We start from the raw sequence: 22852 nt of genomic DNA on the forward strand, positions 1-22852 counted from the left end.
GTAAAGTTCCTGGGCTTCTGGATAGACAGCAGGTTGCGATGGAGCTATCATGTGACAGAAGTCTGCAAGAGATTGTCCAGGGTGATATACCTGCTTAGGAAGCTGAGACATATTGTCTGCAGAGACTACCTGTTATCAGCTTACCATTCCCTGTTTCACAGTCACATTGGATTTATGGACTACTGCTGTGGGGACATGCACCTTTTTGTCACAATGTGCTACTACTACAAAAGAAGGCAATCAGAATCATCTCTTTTGCAGGACATAGAGATCATTGTAGGCCACTTTTCAAGGAACTGAAAATTCTCACCATATACAGTCAGTATGTTCTGTCCTCTTTGATCTATGTCAGGGACAATCAGCCTAAGTTGGTGAGCCACAACACTCACCATGCTACCAATCTGGAAGTTCCTCGCAGCCGGTTGGCCAGCACACAGAGAAGTTTTCTAGCAGCTGCACTAAGATTTTATAACAGACTCCCAATTGAAGTGAGAAATAAACCTCGCACTAGATTCTGCTCTCTCATCAGGCAGGCATTAATGAATAGACCAATTTATTCATTGACTGAGCTGGCTGAGGAGCCACTATTTTAAAACTGTTTTATTCATTGACTGAGCTGGCTGAGGAGCCACTATTTTAAAATATTTTAAAACCTTTGACACAGTCTGTCTGTTACCCCCAGTCAAGGACGAATACATCAAGTATCAAGTATTGTTGATTAAAACACTGAATACACTTCGAATACTCAACACACACTATACATTTTGAATTCTTAGAAATTTACTATTCACAATTTGAATTCATTGAACACTTACTAAACACTTTGAATACTAAAAAAATCTAATTTGAATCTCTATTACATTTTACATAATTAATTATAGAATGATAATTAATCAATCATAAAACTCGCAAATCTTATAAAGCCCGTGACATTTGTGAAAAAACTTCACTTAACTACAACTAAATACTTAGAACTGAAGACAGCATAACCTGTGTTGAGACTCCACCACATATCGGCGCCATTTTACCTAGACTTTCACCAATACCTACTATTACTAGTAATAGTAGGTATTGCTTTCACACAGTCGCAGGTCCGGTATTTCGGAGGTCTTGGTTACATCTAATTATCTAATTTGGTTCACCTTTGATTAACCCTTAGACCAGTTATAGAATAGACACGGCCCATTGTATATTCATACTGAAAGTCGATGAAGCCAACATCTACTGTCAAATCCACCCGTCACAACGGTGACGTCACGCATCGTATAGAAATTATAGAAAACTTTTTTTAGTTTGTTGTGTAAGTGTTTGTGGTGTTTAACTTACATTGTTGTTAATTAAACAATGCATTGTTGTTAAACATAGCTTGTTTTCCATAGCAGATTGTTATTTATTTATGTAATTATTATTTATGAAAATGGTAATCTCCTGTGCAGCATATAATTGCACTGAAATTTTTAGGAAAAAAGCGGAATATCTTTTCATGCATAAGTTAAAATTTATACACATAAATATTGTAAGTTGTAACTGTAATATTATCCTTGGTTATGATGTAAGTGAACTTATTGCAGCATGACAATAAATTAGTTTTGTAGGCTACCGTACCTTTTTATTTTCAAAACACATTATAACTTTGAAGCCGATATCACATAACACATTATAACTTAACCTATATAGTTTTTGCCCGTAGCTAGAAATAACCTAAAAACACCATGAATCGGAAATAGACACAATCTGAAAGTTTTCCATATGATTCGTGACGTCAAGATGGGTGGATTTGGCAGTAGATGTTGGCTTCAGAGGCTAGACTTCCCAGAGTGTCTATTCTATAACTAGTCTAAGGATTAACCTCGCCTTTGACGCTTTGATTCTGATACAGGCTATCATTAAGTATTTTTGGTTCAGATGAATTTATCAATAGCTCTATCACTGAATCGAATATGTCTATCAAGCTGAAAGTATGGAGAAATTATTGCATTTTTGGAATAAAGTGTTTTTATTAGGGATGGGTATCGAAAGACAAAGCATCGATGTTTTGAACATCGATGTTTTTTTTATCCTAACATCGATAAGTGAAAAACATCGAACAGTAAACATCGATGTTTTTTGAACATCGATGTTTTTAAACATCGTTTATCGCCCTACGTTTTTATGGATGATACTATTAGTCCAGTTAATATAGACAAAAAAAAAAGGGGGTGTGCTTGCAATTTATATTGTAGTTCTGATTTTTTAATATATTATTTGGGTACATAAGACAAGTCCAGAACCAATTTCTTCATTCAAGATTTCCTTGTGCTAGATACAAGATAGCCCAAAAACCTCGTATTTTCGGCTCATTTTCCAGTTTACAGCTATTTCTGCCAAGTCTCTCCCAGATTATATAATTCTGAAAAAAATGAGATCACTCGGAACTCTCTATCTCCAATTACTTTGTTATAATTATTAATCCAAGTACTTTGTTATAATTTTTCAAAAATGAGTAAAATTTGAAGAAAAAATCAATTTTCATGAATTTTAGTTTTTAATCTTCCGATTTTTACAATTTAGGTGTATATTTCAAAATCCCTCTAGGCGTATTTTTGTGCTATACAATCTGAGATCAGGTAGAGCGCTCTATGTCATATAGATTTCCAGGTACACCTGACAACAATGCTCCTTGTATTGTGGAAAACACCTCATTTTCAGCTTCAACCATCATCACCATCTACTTTGTCCTCACATTGATATTTCGCACAATGACATAAGTTCATGGGTAAGAATCACCCGTTAGATGCACTTAATTTCAGTATTTCCTAGTAGAGGCACGCCTCAGTAGAGGACACCTCAAGGATCAAAATTTCAAACACTTATAATTTACTTGCTCACACTTGCTTTACATGCTCAGATTTCATCTTACTACACTTAATTCTTCTCGGCTCGCCAAGGCGGTTCAAAATCATGCATCAACAGTCAAATTCGGTCAAAAAATAGAAAATTTATTGTTGAGTGTAGGTACTTCATATTCAATACATAAGAAATGGCCAATTTCTATATTCAAAGCTATGTATCTCGGTAACCCCTTATTATAAAAATTATTACATGATCTTGAAATGTACAATAGAATTTTCTATTTCATCTGCTGTAAACAATTAATGAAAGAATATGCTCGTAGAGTGAGATTTGATTGTTGAAAAAAATCCGGAAATTGTAGATATTTTTCTCATATTAACGGTTTTGGCAGTTCCATGATAGCGAAAAGTGATTCAAGATGGATTTTAGGCAACTGAGCTCGTAGAGGATGAATTTATCTACAATTTGTAATTAACCGTAAGTTTCTATGATGTATCAGACTCGTTTTAGAAACTCTTGATCAACAGTAAAATTACGAAAAAAATTTAAAAACTGGAATCGCCATTTTTAAAATCTTAACTTCCAAATTGTTTTGGAATCGAAAGTATTATTTTTTATTGTAGTGGGTAGAGGGGGACAATTTTCACATTCTCACTAGATTTGGAAATTTTATCAGAAGTATTTCACAAGACATGCAACTTTGAATATAGAAAATTGGTCATTTTCTGTGTTTTGGAATATGGGCTTAAGTACACTCAACAATAAATTTTCCATTTTTCGACCGAATTTGACTTATTATGCATGATTTTGAACCGCCGTGACGAACCGAGAAGGATGAAGTGTATTAGTACGATGAAATCTGAGCATTGTGTATGTGTTTGAAATTTTGATCCTTGAGGTGTCCTTAAGCGCGCCTCTCCACTAGGGAAATACTGAAATGAAGTGTATCTTACGGGTGATTCTCATAGAACATAATCTCAAGAACTTATGTCGTTGTGCGAAATATCAATGTGAGGACAATGTAGTTGGTGATGATGCTTGAAGCTGAAAATTAGGTGTTTTTCACAATACAAGGAGCATTGTTGTCAGGTGTACCTGGAATATGAGATAGATCGCTATACCTGATCTCAGATTGTAGAGCACAAAAAGAGCTTCTAAAGTGACTACAATTTTATCTGGAGCTATTGTTCCAATATTTCAACAGTTACTAACTGGAATCACAGCAATTTTGGATTTGTGGTATTCAAGTAACAGCCTTCGAATAATTGAAGTCAGGTTGTGACTAGGAAGATACATCAACTCTAGTTCACAAGATTTGGCATCTTCATGGTTTAGTCTGAAACCTCTCGGGATATCCTTGAGGATTCGGTCTTAAAATTTCACCCTAAGCTAATCTTAGCAATCATTGATACTCATATCGTATTCATTCAATACCTGATAGATTTTTTAGGGAATGAAAATGGATTAAGTTTTTTTATATGGATATCTGCACACCTTACAATACGAGGACCTCTTTTCCAGAGCTAAATTAATTAGTGTTAAACACATGTTGAGGAAATAATTGTAGTAAGAAAAAACTCTTTCTTCCTAAGAAACGAAGAATCCGACCTCTTATTCAATTCTAAATAACTAACTATCTAACCTTGACACGGGCCACAGAAGTAATGTAAATCTTCAAGAGTATCCAACAGTCTCACATAAAAATACAGAGAGCCTGATTGAAAAATAAAAATAGCAATCTGCAGGAAATCAAAACTTATGCGAGATCTTTCACAAGAGTGATCTATATTCACAAAAAACACTAAACAGAATACTACACTAAATAATATGATAAAGATAATGATTATAATTCTGTTACTATTGCTTATTACTCTCAAGATAATCCTCTTCAAACAAAAAAAAAACTTCTATCAAATTAAAAAAAATTAGAATTCTTTTTACTTTTTAGTTGGGAAAAACATTGGATGACCGATGTCTAGGTAAAACCATCGATAAGTGAAAAACATCGAACAGTAAACATCGATGTTAAAAACATCAATGTTTGATGTTGAAACATCGATGTTTTTAAACATCGATGTATCGATACCCATCCCTAGTTTTTATTTCAACGGATCTCTATTTAATAAAATACAAATTTCTTTAATCTGGAATTTAGATAGTATTTTACTTAATAAAAATTCGATATAGTAACAATAGTTAGAGCATACATTGATAAGCTAGTAGAAACTACTATGATTCTATAGTGAGGTCCACGTTATAATGGCAGTGGATAAAGATAGAAGAATAGCGATGCCGATTCTCTGCATTAATTAATTACATTCCTACACTGTCAAAAACATACTTAGCATCGTTGTGGACCTGGAAAAGGATAGTACCACCGGCTTTGTCGAATGATAGACAAGGAAAGCAAAACCAAAGTTGATCAAATACTGTCATTATAACGTGGACCTTACTATAGGAAGAATCAATCTACATGTTATGACGTCATTAATTAGTTGTGGGGCCTGAACCTGAAGTAATAGTAGGTATTGGTTAGAGCTGTCCTTAGACCAGTTGTTATAGAATTAGACATAACTTAGACCAGTTATTCTATAAATGGTCTAAGGAGCCGTCACGGCTAGAGTACATAACCTATAAATTCATTGGATATTTATTTATTTATTCATATACAAATACGATCAAGGTAAAAATATGAATCATGAAAGCGATATAGTAGTCAACACTCCCAATTCATCTATCGCCATCATGTTCATACATAATAAAAATCCAATAAGTTATCAAATCTAATGAATTTATAAGTAAATTGGTGCTCTAGTGCTTATAACAACAAGTGTTGTGCTCTAGCCGTGTCTCGACACGCCTCTAAGGAAGGAATTGCACCAGAGAAAATGTAGTTTAAGATTATTATTTTGAGTATTACTCGAGATAAAAACTGTGAATATGTGGCTGTCTTAAATAATATTATAGTTTGGCTTTGTTCATAAAAAAGAATACAGTAGTCAGTAGGTTACCACACTTTTGTTTCTTAAAATCAGTTTGCCAAGCAATCACATAATTGAAATTTATAAATCCCAAATGTTTTTTTATTTTATTATTAATTAAGATTTTTTTAATCCTTCGTAGTATGAAATAATAATTTCCATTTATTTATTTATTTATTTATTTATTTATTCTTACAAAATCTAGTAGTGCAACAGGCATAACAGCCCAAACGCACTCATGAATACAGGAAATACATTATTAAAAATTATTACAAAATAATAGATATATATAAATACTAGAAAAGTAATAAAAGAGAATGTTTAAAATGGTACATGTGAAAAACAGACAAGAAGAATAGTATAATAGCTACTTTGAGAAAGAAGAGAATAATGTTAAAGGTAAATGATAAAACTAATTTTGATTATTCAATAAGATCAATCATAACCACATAAAATAACAACATATAACCTACGTATTACATATGGTACTAAGAGAAGTGATGAAAGAACTAGAGAAAAAGGGATCAAAAGGGAAGTGGAAAAATATGAAAAGTTAGTTAGTGGAAAAAGGGTGACCATGGAGAGAACAATGAAAAGGCCATTGAGAACCAGAGTAAATTAAGAACAACAGGTCTATATTACTCTTCAATTGAAGAATGGTGACATTTTTCTCTTGAAGCTCCATTTAGACAAGGAGAAGAGATCCACCTGACCATCACAGCAGAGGAATGTACGAGGAATACGATTCATTGGTGAGTAATAATGACCAACCGTGTTACATCTACAGATTGAGAACTCTTGCCGATTACGATTATTGAAGACAGGCACCTTAAAGTTCAGCCTTGCCAACAGATTAGGACTGCTCACGGAACCGTTCACAAGACCATAGAGGAATAAACAAGAAAGTACCTTCCGTCTGGATGCCAAAGTCTCATAGCCGAACATGCTGCGCAACACACCAGTTGGAAACCCCAAAGGACAAGGACGATTCAGTTTTCTACAAAATAACAATCTCAAAAATTTATTCTGAACAATTTCAATCTCATGTATCAGACCCACCTGATGGGGATCCCAAATCACCGCGCAATATTCAAGCAAGCTCCGAACAAGGCTAGGAAAGAGAGCCATCAAGCCTTCAACATTTCTAAACCCAGCCGTAGATCTCATGATGAAACCCAGCATCCTATTAGCCCTACCAACCAAAGAATGGACATGGGGAGCGAAACTCAGAGAAGAATCAAACAATACACCCAGATCCTTGAAACTGTCGACTCTAGAGAGTTGAAAGCCGTTAATTCTGTAATTAAAAATAGGATAATTCAGCTTACGAGTGAAGACCATAAATTTACATTTGCCAACATTGAGATCGAGGCCGTTATCCGTGCACCACCCTGAGACAAAATCCAGGTCACTTTGCAGCAGAACAGAATCATTATGGCAATCAATTCTCCTGTAGATCTTCAAGTCATCAGCAAACATCAAACAATTGGATTGCAACAGGCAGCCAGGTAGGTCATTAATAACATTAAGAACAACAAAGGACCCAATTACTACCCTGAGGCACACCAGAGGAACTGACATAAGTGCAAGATTTTAAATTCAAGACAGAAACATAATTAAGACGATCACTCAGGTAGTCAGAAAAGAAACTAACAAGCCGAGGCACCAAACCAAAACTAGATAATTTACAAACAAGCCGCTTATGACTGATTCTATCAAAAGCCTTGGAAAAGTCAGTGTATACTACATCCACTCTACCCCCAACATCAAGCGCCTCTGAAACATCAGCCGTGAACTCAAGCAAGTTAGTTGTGGTTGAGCGACCCCTCAGGAAACCATGCTGACTATCAGATAAAAAGGGATCAATATGACAAATCACACAATCATAAAGCACTCTCTCAAATACCTTAGCAAAAGGTGACAATTGAGTTATTGGGCGGAAGTTGGATATGTCATTCCTTCTTCTAGACTTAAATATGGGAATAACCTTACCAATTTTCCATCTGGTGGGGAACACTGAAGACCTCAAGGACAGATCAAAGATGAACTTCATGGGAGGACCCAGTATTTCAGCACAACCCTTTACAATAAATGGAGGAACATTGTCAGGGCCACAGCCAGAACTAGGTCTCAGATTACCTATTGCTGCCAATATTGTACTCAGGTCAATAGAACCAATTGAAAGGGAAGGGATATTAATTCCAGGATTGATGTTGCCATCGTCGATATCAGCCAAGTGTGTGTCATCAGAAAAAACTGAAGAAAAATATTGAGTGAAGCCATCCGGCAAATCATGCAAACCAAAAACCTGATCACCCAAATGCATACCTTCATGAGTAGAGCCATTAGCTCTCCTTGAGTTGACAAAACCCCAAAAGCTCTTGACATCACTTTTGATACCTGACTCCACCCTGGATATATAGTTACTATATTGCCGAGCAATCAACTGCTTGACCCGAGTTCTCAAGCTTTTAAATTGTTCCAAGTGGTATAAAGAGAAACTCTTCTTTTTAGCACACCTATCCTTCCTTTTCATTAGTCCAATTATTTCAGCATTGAACCATGGTGGATATTTAGTGCCTCCGGGCCTGACCCTCCTCTTTGGCACACAATTATCAAAGCACTCATAGATGAAGTTGTAAAATATATCAACAGCTTCATCTACACTAGAAGAATTATAAATAAGTTCCCAATGACAATCTCTCAACTGAGTATAAAGCATGAGATAGTCCGCCCTCCTGAAGTCATACAGTTCAATACAATTCGAAAACCATGTACAATTCGATTTATTTGAATGGGTACAGTTCCGTATTTGGTGTACGGTTTGTATTATCGACATTGATATTATTGAACCTAAAATGTTCTGTTTAATAATGTTTTGAAGGTGGAACATTTTAATCCAACTTCATCCACTTCATTTGAACTTCAATCCAACTTCATTTTAACCACTTTTTTAATCCAACTTCTTTTTACCATTCACTTATACCTTGCTAGGCTACTCAATAATTATGTTTCAAACAATGATTTTTCTGCCATTTCATAGAGTTGTGACACTTGAAAATTTCTCATTCAATAGGAGACTGAACTGCAAAGGGCCGCTTTTTTCGAACTATCGAGTCTATAATCTACACTGCCTGGCTAAGAAACATGGCTATCGTAACTTAAATTATAATGCACTTACTTGCTATGCACATATAGCATGCAACGAGACATACCAAGCAGCAAGCAGAAGAAGCAGCAAGAAGTATCTACTCACAGTCTGAGGATCACAATCATAGAACCCCTTTTATTCTCTGAGGGAGTTCTATGATTGTGATCCTCAGACTGTAAGTAGATACTTCTTGCTGCTTGGTATGTCTCGTTGCATGCGAGAAGAGAAATGTGTGCTTTGACTTGTAACTTTTGTTCTTTACCTGTCTTATGTTTTTTTTATTGTTCTTGACTTGTTCAATTGTGGACATGAACAGAAAGAAACACATTAATATTATTATCATTACAGTTCAGAAAAGAAATATCCAAATTGAGTAACTCTAGCGTATTCCAACTTTATATCAAATTCTTGACCCAAATAATATGTATTCAAAACTCAAGTAAATCTTCACTTCTAGGATTGATAAACTTTGCTTTGATACAAACAAAAAATATATACAAATATATACTAGTATAATTATAATGTGATTTAGTTCCTAACTCACAGTACACAATTTACAGCTATCATTAACATAATTATTGATTACGGCGAACATTACGGCTTTCAGTTTTGTGAAGGACTTTCATCTTAGGTTGAGAACCCTCTCACATGCCTCCCACATAAAAAATATGATCTGATAAGTTGATCCCTTGTTTTACGATTCGGGGGCAAGCGGAAGTTGAAAGAAGCCAACTGCGCATGACTGACTGATGTATTTATAATTTTAAAATTACGGCTTGTAGGCTGGTTGACTCAAATTGGTGGCAACAACTCTGCTGGTTGAGCATGCTATTACTGAAGCACTGGAAGGGATAAATTAGTCCAGGGATCAACTCGTGAGGCCGAGACTGTAGATTCCAATTATTTTTTATCTTCATACAGTAGGTACCATATGTAATGATACCTCTTCTTTATTGTATTATTGCTTGTTGGAATATTTCTCATCAACTTATTCATGACACTATTTATATTGTTTGAATATAAAATTTCTTTATTGTTTACTAAATTAAGTCCATCGTCATAGTATATGGAATGGATGTGTAGTTCATTAACATCCAAGAGAGCAGAAAACTGTGAAGTTTTTGAATCAACTTTATAGTTGATTTATAAAAACATCAATGTCTGTTGAAGAGGTTCATTTTGATTTTCTGTTTCAGTATTCCGAGAAACACTTTGGGGAGCATCTGCTCACTTCAGTACCAGATCATAAATAGTCACAATCATTACAAATTGAAGAACAATGCCAAGCGGCTATATAGAAGGTAAGTTGTTCAATTTAGCTGAGTTTTACTGACATTTTCGTAGACTTCCTTGAATCAATACTGCAAAGAAGAGAATCAAGTTTCTCTTGAATTAATTAAACATTAATAATAATTGCTTTTAGAAATACAGTTAATTATTTGAAACAAATTTTATGTTTTTATTCTCAAATTGAATTTTATCTGCATTAGCTTGAAATTAATCAAATTAGGTGGTTTGGAACCCTTCTGGAACTGTAGGCTGTAGTTGAATTCATCTGTCATTATCCCTCCTCCAATTATTCATGCGCTCAAAAAGGCATCATCCTCAGCCCAAAAATTAAGCTTTGGCCTACTCCACAAACCTTTTCCAGGAATCTGTGTCCTACGCCTATGAATTGAAGGTCTTTCCATGCTAGCTTCTTCCATGTTGCCTTATGTGTGTTATTATGACGGAAACAGGTGCTTGCAACAGACATTCTGTACCGGTACTGACTGCAAAGTCAATAAGTCGTGTAGGCTTACCATTTCCATTTGACTCCTTCAGTCTTATTGTTGGCCAATAGCACTTCTCTTTACAGTACAGCTGCTCAAGTCCATCATAGAAGGCACATATTGGTGGAGTATGCGCAGAGATCATTTTGATTGAGAATAATTTACTTCTTACCCTTATTGAACACAATCTCCAATATATAAATATCCTTGAAGTCAATAAGATGTCCTAATGAATTTGATGATACAATCGCATATCAATTATGTTGGTATCAATGTACAGTATATATCGTGTGATAGTTTTATTTATCACATCGATGTTTTTTTCCTAGGTTTACTGGAGCAGTCGCTGAAGGCGAAACCCCTGGAATAATCATACGTTTGGCTCAAGAAGTCAACGTCTGTCCAGCCCTTGTGGCTCGCAGCATACTCGCGCAGTACTACATTGACAATAACTTGGAGGACAATGGTGGTGAGTAATTATCAAAATTATCTTGTTGGAAAAACGTGAAGACCCTTTAAGTTTCTATAAAAAGTCCATTGAAGATATTATTGATTTGTTGAATCCACTTGGAATTCTATACATAACTAAACTAAGTCTGTGCTTGAAGTCCAAAGCGCTGCTTGCTTGATAAATAAATACACTAGTAAATTAACGCGGCTTTCATAAAAACGTCAGGAATATAGATAGATAGATAGGCTGCCTTTATTTTAACCTGGAGGGCGAAGTTAGGGCGCAGCCGGCCCTCTCTCCCACTTAACCCTCATATAATTGATTCTATATAATTATATGATGATACAATTAGTATATTATATAATTGATTCTATATAATTATATAATTGATTCTATATAATTATATGATGGTACAATTAGTATATTATATAATTGATTCTATAGTTTTTAAGGTTTTAACCTTCAATCAATTAAAAACATCACAAAACTGTTGAACAAGTTTTTGATTCAAAACTATTGTTGATTTATTTTATTCAGACTCAGTGCTCAACCAGCTCAACCTATTGCAAAAACGCTGCTAAATCGTACCAACTGTACCTTCTTATCTTTGAAGATTGTAATCCAATTCAAATAATTTCTTTTAAAACATCCACACATATAGGGTAGACGCCACCGGCATCAATTATTGACCTAATATTAATTAATATTTATCAAATATTGCAAAAGTACATAAGAATATTTGCATTTTTTATGGCCCGTTCTCATTCAAATTCATGATTTATTTTACTAGAAAAATAGATGAACTCCTGTGCAATGATTTATACAGTTTTTTTTTTTTTCATCTTATGATGTTGAATATCGTACTATAATGAATATATCAATATTGAAATATTAGACTATCAGACAATATTTTACACTAGTTATTCACACAGTTTTTGAATGAATGGTTCGATATTGATTATTTATTATTGATATTTATTAGTCATAGGTGAGGTATCGCAATTGAGGTTCCTGACCATGTTAGACATGGTCTACATCTGTATTATAGATCGATGTTTGTGAAAGATATGTTTTTGTAGTACAATTTTATTCTGAAGCTCTATAAAAATCAAATTTAAATTTCCCTCAGTTTGAATAACTTTTACGATTTTAAAATTATTAAAAAAATTCTGATTAATTCAATTTAAATGTTTGTTGACAGAATTCGCTAGTGAAAAAGTGTTCGTTACCACTATGATGAAAGACACATCATCTATCAACGATAGAGATTTAGCACTCGAAGTCTTCTTGGTGAGTATTCCACTTTCGTGTTGAACTATTCCAATGTACGATGAACTTTAATTCTTGAAAACTGATTAAATGTAAATATAGAAAAATAAATTAATCAATATCTGAATAAAGTCAAAATGTTGAAACATTATTAGAAGTTAGAACTCTTATGAGAGGCTTCAATTTCGAATCATCATCATCATCATCATCGTTATTGGCACCAGAGCCTATGTAGAGCCTTTTCCTTCACAGCCACATTCTTCCATCCCTCGTGACATTCTGCTGGTCTTCTCCATCTTCTTACACCCAGTCTTCGCAAATCCTCCTCCCCATCGACAACCCACCGCTTTCTTGGTCTTCCTTGTAGTCTTCATCCACCGGGTTTGCCTTCCAGCACCATTTTTGGCACCCTCCCTTCCGGAATTCTGTGCACATGACTAGCCTATCTGAGTCTCATACTTTTCAAAACACATAAAATACTGGTCTCTACGAGCAATCTTCCTAATACCTCTTTTTTTCTTATCTCCATATTTCAATTCCCTTGATTGCTCCAAAATTATTCTTAAAATCTTTCTTTCCCATCTCCGTAGCAGACCTTCTACTCTTCTAGTTAAAGTCCAAGATTCGGCCCCATATGTCACTCATAGTCTTAAAATTGTTGTGTAAATTTTTATTTTGCCTTTTTTTGACACATTCTTGGACTTGAGGATATTCTGAAGGTTGAAATAGGCCCTATTTTCGGACATTATCCTAGCGATTTTGACCACAGATCCTCTTCCTTTAATCGTCATACTCATGAGGCGGATCAGCTTTGTGGGGACATTCAACTCTCTAAGTGCCTCATACATCTTCACCCTTCAGATAGTAACATATGCCTGTTGAAAATCAATATATATATAGTGAAAAAGTGTTCGTTACCACTATGATGAAAGACACATCATCTATCAACGATAGAGATTTAGCACTCGAAGTCTTGGTGAGTATTCCACTTTCGTGTTGAATTATTTCAATGTACGATGAACTTTATGAACAATATATATATATTGCATGTTGACATCAAACTCATAGCATTTTCCCAGAATTTGACTAATTTCCAAAATATGGTTGACTGTTGATCTTCCTGGCCGAAAGCCACATTAATATTCTCCAAAATTACATTCTATCAATGGCATCATCGTTTTTGCTAAAATGTTGGTAAAAGTTTTATTCAGAATACTCAAAGGTGATTTCTTTGTAGATTCGGCACTACAATTTGTCCCCCTTTTAATGCACTGGACACATTATACCAGTGCTCCATTCTTCTGGAATTTTTTCTTCTGTCCATATTTCATTGATGCATTGATTGAGTATGCATCCTATGCACAAAAATGTCCCTTCCTTCTTTAACAAGTTATGCCGTATTCAGATCCAACCCAGTGGCCTCACTATTTGCAAGATCTTTGATGGCCTGTTTCTCATCTTCTAGCGTTGGACTAATCACTTCCTCTCGTTCGGTTCTTACATCATCATAAGCAGGTTTCGCATCTTGTTGGCCATCGGCAAGACTTCATCAAAGTGTTCCCTCCATATCCACTTTATTCCTTTCTCCTATCATATCTCCTCATTTATTCTTGCAGCACACTGCCCTCAGTTGAAACCCTCTCCTATCTTCTCTCACTTTATGGTAAAACTTTTTCATTCCTCCTCTGTCATAATACTCTTCCATACTTTTCAACTACTGCCTAATGCTTCTTTCTTCTACATACCTTATCCGCCATCCTTCTCTCTGATCTATTATCTTTCACAGTTCCCCGTGTTTTACTCTGGATCATTTTGAGTCTGGCCCTGACCAGCTGATTAGAATATGAATGTTTCCAGTCAGTTCTTGTTAGTTATTCATAACCTCATACTTTACTTACTTACTCTTCAGCTCTACAGGTCTTTTCAACTCTTGGCCCCCCCTTATAAACTCACATCATTTAACTTAAAATATTTCATCAAACAGATACATCGTATCTGACAAGTAAGTTGTCATGAAATTACTATTCTCATCGCAATGCATCTTGCTTTAGATTTCTGCCTATGGCAATGAGTGTTAAAGTGTAATATTTGTCAAAATATAGAACTTATTTTGTGAGAAATATGTGTTTGTAATAACAGTTCAGTGAACCAACATTTTCTTTTAATTCAAGCCTTGTAATGCAAAATTGTATGCTCACTTTGTTTTTCTCATGGTCTTCCCAATTCCAAAAAGTTATTCATCTCCCAAATCCATTTTCGATTCATTTGTCGAGTGAAAGTGTGTTTAATACAAATCTGAGCTTCTACTCTATTTCTTTGCAGAGTGTTATGTACGATGACCAGTATGGACCGGTTGCCGATTCAATAAAACAGTAAGTTGCTTGTTTCTTATTCAATATAATTAACTTTTCTACATAATAAGTACATTCTGTAATATTTCTAGATGATTGATCATAGTTATCAAAATAATGAATGAGTTCTAAGTTTGTTCTTTGTAAATTGAAGTTTATCACTCCTACCGTACTTTTTTACTGATATTTTTATCCTGAAGATTAGATCCCTCTAGATTAGAACCTCTATCAAATCCTTCTGATATTCTTTCTAAAATTATATCCTAAAAGTCATGGATAGAATTTTGCTGAAAAGAAAAAATTACTTTTAATTTTTCATAGAAATTTCATAGAAGCTGGAACATATTTTCGCTTTATTTTACGAACACCCTACCAATACTCTATGCTAGGGCATTGTTCCTGGGTGAAAACATGTCTAAATATCATATTTTAAATGTCCAGAAGTCTTCAGTTACACACAAAGCGGCCGTTTTGCTTTTTTCACTTATATTTTCTTCTAAATAATGATTTAACATACGAAATTGAAACTTTGCACAATCATCTATAACAACTATTATGCCGCCATTTTGTTTTATGCATTTCAAAAATTATCATAATTTTGTTGTATTTTTTGATCGTAATTAGAGTATTACTAAGTTGTCAATACAATCACTAATGATAGAGTTGGAACACAAAAGGTATATTTTAGGGTGGTGATTCAATTTATGAGACTCATGATTTGGCACTAACTTCTTTTGGGTGAATTCAGACCAACTGCTAATTGCTAAAAACGGTCATTGTTGGAAATAAAAAGTGCACTTTATACAGTGTTATAGTGTGAGAATTATAAGATATTCACTAGAGTACATTTCATAAAAATAGACCAGTTAGGATGAAACAGCAGAGTGCCTCCTCAACACCACCCCTCCCCCACCAAAACACTCTGGTGCAGGCTACTGTGACATTAGTGTAGGCTGAAGAACACTGCTATCACCACTCACAGACCACCAACATGTTTCAACTTGCTGTCAAGATTTGATTAGGTGGTAGCAGTGGCAGAAGTGATGACGTACAACAGCATATTTCATATTTTAACCTGATGAATTGTTAACGTCGTTTGGTGTTTTGGTGGGGGAGGGGTGGTGTTGAGGAGGCACTCTGCTGTTTCATCCTAACTGGTCTATTTTTATGAAATGTACTCTAGTGAATATCTTATAATTCTCACACTATAACACTGTATAAAGTGCACTTTTTATTTCCAACAATGACCGTTTTTAGCAATTAGCAGTTGGTCTGAATTCACCCAAAAGAAGTTAGTGCCAAATCATGAGTCTCATAAATTGAATCACCACCCTAAAATATACCTTTTGTGTTCCAACTCTATCATTAGTGATTGTATTGACAACTTAGTAATAGTCTAATTACGATCAAAAAATACCACATACCACTTTATAAGAAGTGGAAAGGAAAAAAAACATGGATTTAGCGATTTTTCGCAAAGTTGAAAAAAAATAACAATTTTCAACGAGCTTTTTATTGGAGATAGAAAAACATTTAGGAGATGAAAATTGTAGATAATGTAATGGACTTCAAAAAAGAATAGAACAAAAATATCGATTGAACAATTGGTTTTGGAGATATCGTAAAAAAACTGAAAAAAATACCAAAATCTCTTGGTTTTCAGGCTGCCAAAAGTTATGCCTTCAGAAATTTTGGTGGGAAACCATAGATTACTCTTACTAATACCCAAATGGACTGATTAAAACAATAAAATCAATTACCTTAATTATTGTTTGGTCCGATGTACTATTTGATTGGGAAACCATAGATTACTCTTACTAATACCCAAATGGACTGATTAAAACAATAAAATCAATTACCTTAATTATTGTTTGGTCCGATGTACCTTTTGAGTTGGTCACCTATCACTAAGGCTGCCATATCTCACTTGATATTGCCAATCTTAAAAAATCAGGTACCAATCGATAGGTAATCAAATTTACTAAAAAAAGTTATTCTTATAAAGTTATTCAACAAACAAAGTTTCAAATGGCCGCCATTTTGTTTCATGAATTTGAAAAATTATCCATAATTTTTTTGTAGCTTTGTCTAGTTCTTTTAAATGATTGTGCAAAGTTTCATTTTCGTATGTTCAATCATTATTTAGAAAAAAATAAGTGAAAAAAGCAAAATGGCCGCTGTGTGAGTAACTGAAGACTTCCGGACAATTTAAATATGATATTTAGATATGTTTGTTACCCAGGAACAATTTCCTAGAGTATTGGTGGGGAGTTCGTAAACACCCTGTATAAAGAGTCGTATTCTCAAGAACAACCATACATAAACTAGCCCAGCCAACGAAGTGTTATAGAGGGAAAAGTTGGGAAGACAATTTTTGAGCCCGCAGTTCTGTTTAGGGTAGTGAGGAGGTAAACGTATCAAAAGTCCCCACCCCTACCCACTGTGCTAAGGGGGTTGGGGTGGTTCAAAGTTACCATTTTTTGGTTTCTCGCTTATAACTCGAAAACTATGCATTTTACATACATGACTATTCTATAAGAAATTAAAGCTTATATAATCTGCTATAATATTTATCTGACAACTTTTTCTATATCTCTCTCACTTTTCGAGGTATCCGCTCTAAAAGATGTGACATTTTTGAAAAAAAAAACAAATTTCCCTCAATTTTTTGCTATTTTTGCTCTTATAACAATAGAAGGAAAACATTAAGTAGTGAAATAATACATCAAATTAAAGAGAAAACAAAGCTCTACAAACATTCATTTTTATGATGCATTGTTGGAGAGTTGTAGGCCCTGAAACATCAAAAAATAGGATTAAAAGCTTTTATTTCAACAATTTTACACTTTTAAGAGCGTATATCTTGAAAACTGTTGGAGATATCAAAAATAACCACATAAAACAAATATTGTAGAGAATTTATCAAGCTTCATTTCTGAATAGCTAGTCATGTCGGTTGAACGCATTTTTCTCAAGATATGAGCGTGTAAGCAAAAAATTGAAAAATGCAACTTTTAAACCACCCTCATCACTTTAGCACAATGGATAGGGTTGGGGACTTTTGATATGTTCACCCCCTAACTAGTCCCAATAAAGCTGCAAAGTCAAAAATTGTGTTCAAAACATTCTCTCCAAATACCTCGAAAAGTGAGAGAGATATAGAAAAAGTTGTCAGATAAATATTATAGGAGATTATGTAAGCTTTAATTTCTTACAGAATAGTCATGTATGTAAAATGCATAGTTTTCGAGTTATATGCGAGAAACTAAAAAATGGTAACTTTGAACCACCCCAAACCCCTTAGCACAGTGGGTAGGGGTGGGGACTTTTGATATCTTTACCTCCTCACTACCCTAAACAGAACTGCGGGCTCAAAAATTGTCTTCCAAACTTTTCCCTCTATACCCTTTTTTGAGCATTCATTGCCTGAACTAAACACCATTTAGATAACATCTCTTTCAGCGTAAGCGTCTGTCATTGGAGTAAGAATGTTCGGATAATATTTTTGAAGCAAAGTATCTTGAAGGAAGGAAGTTTAATAAATAGTCTTCTTCTTTTTCTTCCACTACAGCGTAGGGGTACCAGCCTCGGTCCATCTCATCCTCGTTGCCTTATCCTCTGCCATTCTTCTCATTTCTCGCATCGTCCTGCCTCTCTCACCACCCAATCCCTCCAGATAACCCTCCCAGTTCATCCTAGGTCTACCCCTCCGTCTATTTCCCTCCCTTCTAGCCTCCACCACTTCCTTCACCGGGCGACATTCTTGCATTCTGATGAGGTGCCCAAACCACTTGAGTTGTCTTTCTTTAATGTCCTCCATCAGAGCTCTTCTTCCCACTTCCCCTGTCACTCTCATTTCGCCATCTATCACGTCTTGTCTTTCCTATTGCTCTCCTATGGAACCTCATTTCTGTTTTAGTAACCTTACTCCAGTGTTTTTTAAGGGTTACCCAGCTTTTACTACCATATATGAGAGTTGGAGCAAACATTCAATCAAATATTCTTGTCATAGACAGCTCTCTTTTGCCAACCACAGTGTTGTTCAGCTGGAAATATACATTCATTGCTTTTTTCACTCGGCTTAAAATTTCTCTATCCATCTTTCCGTCTGCATAGATGATTGTTCCCAGATCTGTCGATTGATCCCGTACTGCTCTTCCTCATACCAAGGCCTGCTCATATACTGGTCTAAGATTTTTATGACCCACTTTCATTTTCGGTGTGTTCCTTTTGCAGTACTTTAATATACTGTTCATAAAGACTATAATGAGCAGCGGACTGAGGCTGTCTCCTTGTTTCATGCCCCTTTTTAATCTCAAATTCTTGGGATACATCCCCATCTATGGGGACTTCTCTGTAGTTCCAAACTTTCCTGAACAGTTGCCACAAATAACGCTTAACCCCGGATCCTCCATATTTGATATATTCAGGGACTATTTCAACCAATCCTGGTGCCTTTCCAATCTTCATATCCTTTATTGCCTCTTCCATCTCCAACAGGGTTATGAATTTGGATTGAAATGAGGGTCAAAGATGTTAAAGCAACAGAGTAATTTTTGAAAAGTAATTCTCCATTTCAAATAGAATTCTCAATGAAATCTACTGTCAAATTATTCTTGTTATGTCGGCGATGAAATCTTCATCGATTCCCCCTTTATCGCTGCGGGCCTGTGCATCCTGGTGCAACGTTAGCAGCGCCTTCGTGGTTCTACTGTACTTTCCTTCTCAACAATATAACCGTTTTCAATTAATTTAGTGTGTGTATTCTTCAAATAGTAATTTATATAACCCTTGTGTGAAATATCTAAATACAGTAGTTTGATTGTATTGCATGGCACAGCTGCATAGGCGCCGACTACGAGGAAGTGCTGAAGGCGAAGCTGCGTGCGCTGGGCGTCTCGTTCAAAGACGAGAGCGTGCTGCGCGCACGAGGCTACGACAAAACACCCGACGTGAAGCTGGACTTTCCACTGGCCATTGCCAACGCCACCGCCAGCGGCGCCCCCGCCATCGTCAACTGGATCGAGAGCAAGGCGCTCTTCGCCGACGCACCGCTGCACGCCCAGTATGCCACCAACCAGTATGTCAGCTATTGGAACAGGTGCGTGATGGTCATTCCGTGGTAATAAGCTATCGATAAGATACGTAAGGACTTATGCGCCTGCTACTCTCGTCTTCAGGACAAACGCACACAGAAATACACCAACGTATGCAGACAGACGGAGGAAAAATCCTTAAGGTTGACTACTTGAAGAGCAGACAAAAATATTGCTATTGCTTCCCAGTAGTTCTAAACCCACCTAAAGCTGTAGATTCACTCACCGCTCGTCAACATTTTGTCTCATTACCTATGCACAAGCTCATAGGCATCACAATCAGCTTAGTAGGTCAATTGCCAATATGTAAGCTATTGTAGCATGAGGTTGGTGCTAGGTAAGGCTCATTGACGTTTGCACAGTGAAGCTTAAACTGAATTGAACCAGCTCTTGATCTCGAAATGAACCACATTCTGACAATTTACAGTTTCTATATCAAAGACAGTTTGGCCATTGAACTTAGTTCCCGCCGCCGCCGCCATTAAGATTCCAATTATTTGAATTCTATAATGGAGCTTATATGGGATTATAAGAAATAGAATCGCTCGCCCGTGCTTATTAGTCTATAGCATATATTCGTGATTAATAACTTCGATATAATCTCTTTCAAGTTTTTTTTATATTACCAATATAGTTTTGGAACTTGAAACAGTACCTATATGGTAGATAATAGTGAGTAAAAATGGAATGTAGGTAACCTACAAGGATATAGTGAGGTCCACTTTATAATGGCAGTGGATAAAGATAGAAGAAGAGCGTTGAATGTTCTCTGCCTTAATTAATTATATTTCTAAATTGTTAAAAACAGATTTGGCATCGTTGCGGAGCTAGAAAAGGATAGTACTACCTGCTTTGTCGAATGATAGACAAGGTTAGCAACATCAAAGTTAATCGAATACTGTCATTATAACGTGGACCTCACTATAGTATATAGTATCCTTAAATATACATTATACTATTCTTGTCTATCATTCCTTTTACCAAAAAGGGGCAGTGTTAAGTTACGGCCTACTCTTGCTTTCCTACAGGGGGCAGTGTTAATGCCGTAACGATATTTTCTTTTACCTGAAAAGGGCAGTGTTAAGTTACGGCCTTTCTTTCCTTTTACCTGAAAAGGGCAGTGTTAAGTTACGGCCCATCTTTCCTTTTACCTAAAAAGGGCAGTGTTAAGTTACGGCCTATCTTTCCTTTTACCTAAAAGGCGCAGTGTTGAGTTACGGCCTTTCTTTCCTTTTACCTAAAAAGGGCAGTGTTGAGTTACGACCTATCATTCTTTTTACCAAAAAGGGGCAGTGTTAAGTTACGGCCTACTCTTCCTTTCCTACAGGGGGCAGTGTTGAGTCACGGCCTATCTTTCCTTTTACCTAAAAAGGGCAGTGTTAAGTCATGGCCTATCCTTCCGGGAAGAATGAAGTGTAGTACAATGAAATCTGAGCATTGTCAAAAGTTATGTGTTTGAAATTTTGATCCTTGAGGTGTCCTTATGCGCACCTATCCACTAGGAAATACTGAAATGAAGTGCATCAAACGGGTGATTCTCATATAACTTAATTTCATGAACTTATATCATTGTGCGAAATATTAATGTGAGGGCAATGTAGTTGGTGATGATGGTTGAAACTGAATATTGCCCATATGTGCTCCAGGCAGAACCACTGGGAAGCGAAAAGTTTTGCGATCATCTTGTTTTCGAGGTGTTTGCCTGGGATTTCGATTTATTATTATTCGTTTCTGATTATAATAGTCCAAATGAAGAAATCTTCCAAGATGATGAAATCTTCCATGCGATATCTTCCAAGGTTTTAACCCTAAAATGACTATGGAGAACTTTTTCTAGTACATTTAGTATATACATTGTACTAAAATTTTATAAAAATTATACACGTAAAATTCTAACCTTATCTTGGACTTTGTCACCTATAAATTTGGGAGAAAAATAGCACAAGGACTACCTTATTATTTTATCTTCTAATGTTATTGCATTAGTCTCATTTGCATTGTAATTGTAAATTTGCGCCCGGACTAATGTGAGTTGTCACCAATAATTATCATTATAGCTTTGGGTCTCTTTCAGATTGGTCTCAATCCATTTCAAAAGAAAAACCTAGAAAAATCGAAATACTAAAGATTCCTTTGTTATTTGTATACTTCAGGACTGAATATCAAGTGTAAATCTTGATAGAATAAATTTGAATTTGAAATACTAATATAACCCTTAGCGTTTTAAAAATATAAACGTATATGATTTAATTTTCAGGTTTGGACCCGGATTAGTAATCTACTGGTTTGGCTGCACCGAGGATATAATTAAATCACCTGAAAACAGGTTTATTGTAAGAAACGATGTTCCCGAAAATCTTGTGTTCATGAATCCCAGCATTATCAAAGCGCCATCATTGCTCTAGTCATTCATCAAACTTCACTGTACAGAAAAACAAATTATTTTTATTAAAAAAGTAATTTTTGTGATTTAATTTCTTCAATTTCATGACCTCTTCCAATTATTTATTTGCTACTAATCTTGTGAGCAACATATTATGAAATCCATCCATATATTCACAGTCTCAACAAAATATATTTAATTTAATTTTTCTGCAAATTGATTATCAACATTTCCATTAATGATGTGATCATCAAAGTCATTAAAGAAAATTGAAACTTATTAGAATTTAAGGGTAGGTTTCCGAGTTCGGGATTTAGCTAAGCTCTAGACTTTAAACAGCTGGAGTCAGAAAATTGGCTTTCCGAAACGGGGCGTAGTGGTAGTCCGCCCCGTCCACGTTTAAATTAGATTTCGAAAAACTAGAAAATTGAAAACAAAATAAAATGAAGAAAAATAGGATAAAGTTTCAGCTATTTTGAATGATTTAGGAATGTTTCATTTCGTCAAGGAAAAAAGTTTCCAATTATAGAAATGAGAAAAAAGAATTATCACGAAAATTACCCATC

At 35.3% G+C, this 22852-nt stretch overlaps 1 protein-coding gene across 1 annotated transcript in view; it reads left to right on the forward strand.

The window, feature by feature from the left end:
* Positions 1–22377, forward strand: part of LOC111060739 (CDAN1-interacting nuclease 1) — a 30844-nt gene extending 8467 nt beyond the window's left edge. The window contains exons 2-7 of the mRNA XM_039423579.1: positions 10161–10265; positions 11066–11205; positions 12389–12477; positions 14779–14828; positions 19648–19908; positions 22161–22377. Of these exons, the coding sequence (XP_039279513.1) occupies positions 10161–10265; positions 11066–11205; positions 12389–12477; positions 14779–14828; positions 19648–19908; positions 22161–22308 (793 nt within the window). The 3' untranslated portion in view covers positions 22309–22377. The remainder of the gene's footprint in view (positions 1–10160; positions 10266–11065; positions 11206–12388; positions 12478–14778; positions 14829–19647; positions 19909–22160) is intronic.
* The last annotated feature ends 475 nt before the right edge of the window (positions 22378–22852 follow it).

Source organism: Nilaparvata lugens, chromosome 3 (assembly GCF_014356525.2).
Source record: "Nilaparvata lugens isolate BPH chromosome 3, ASM1435652v1, whole genome shotgun sequence".
Lineage (NCBI taxonomy): Eukaryota > Metazoa > Arthropoda > Insecta > Hemiptera > Delphacidae > Nilaparvata > Nilaparvata lugens.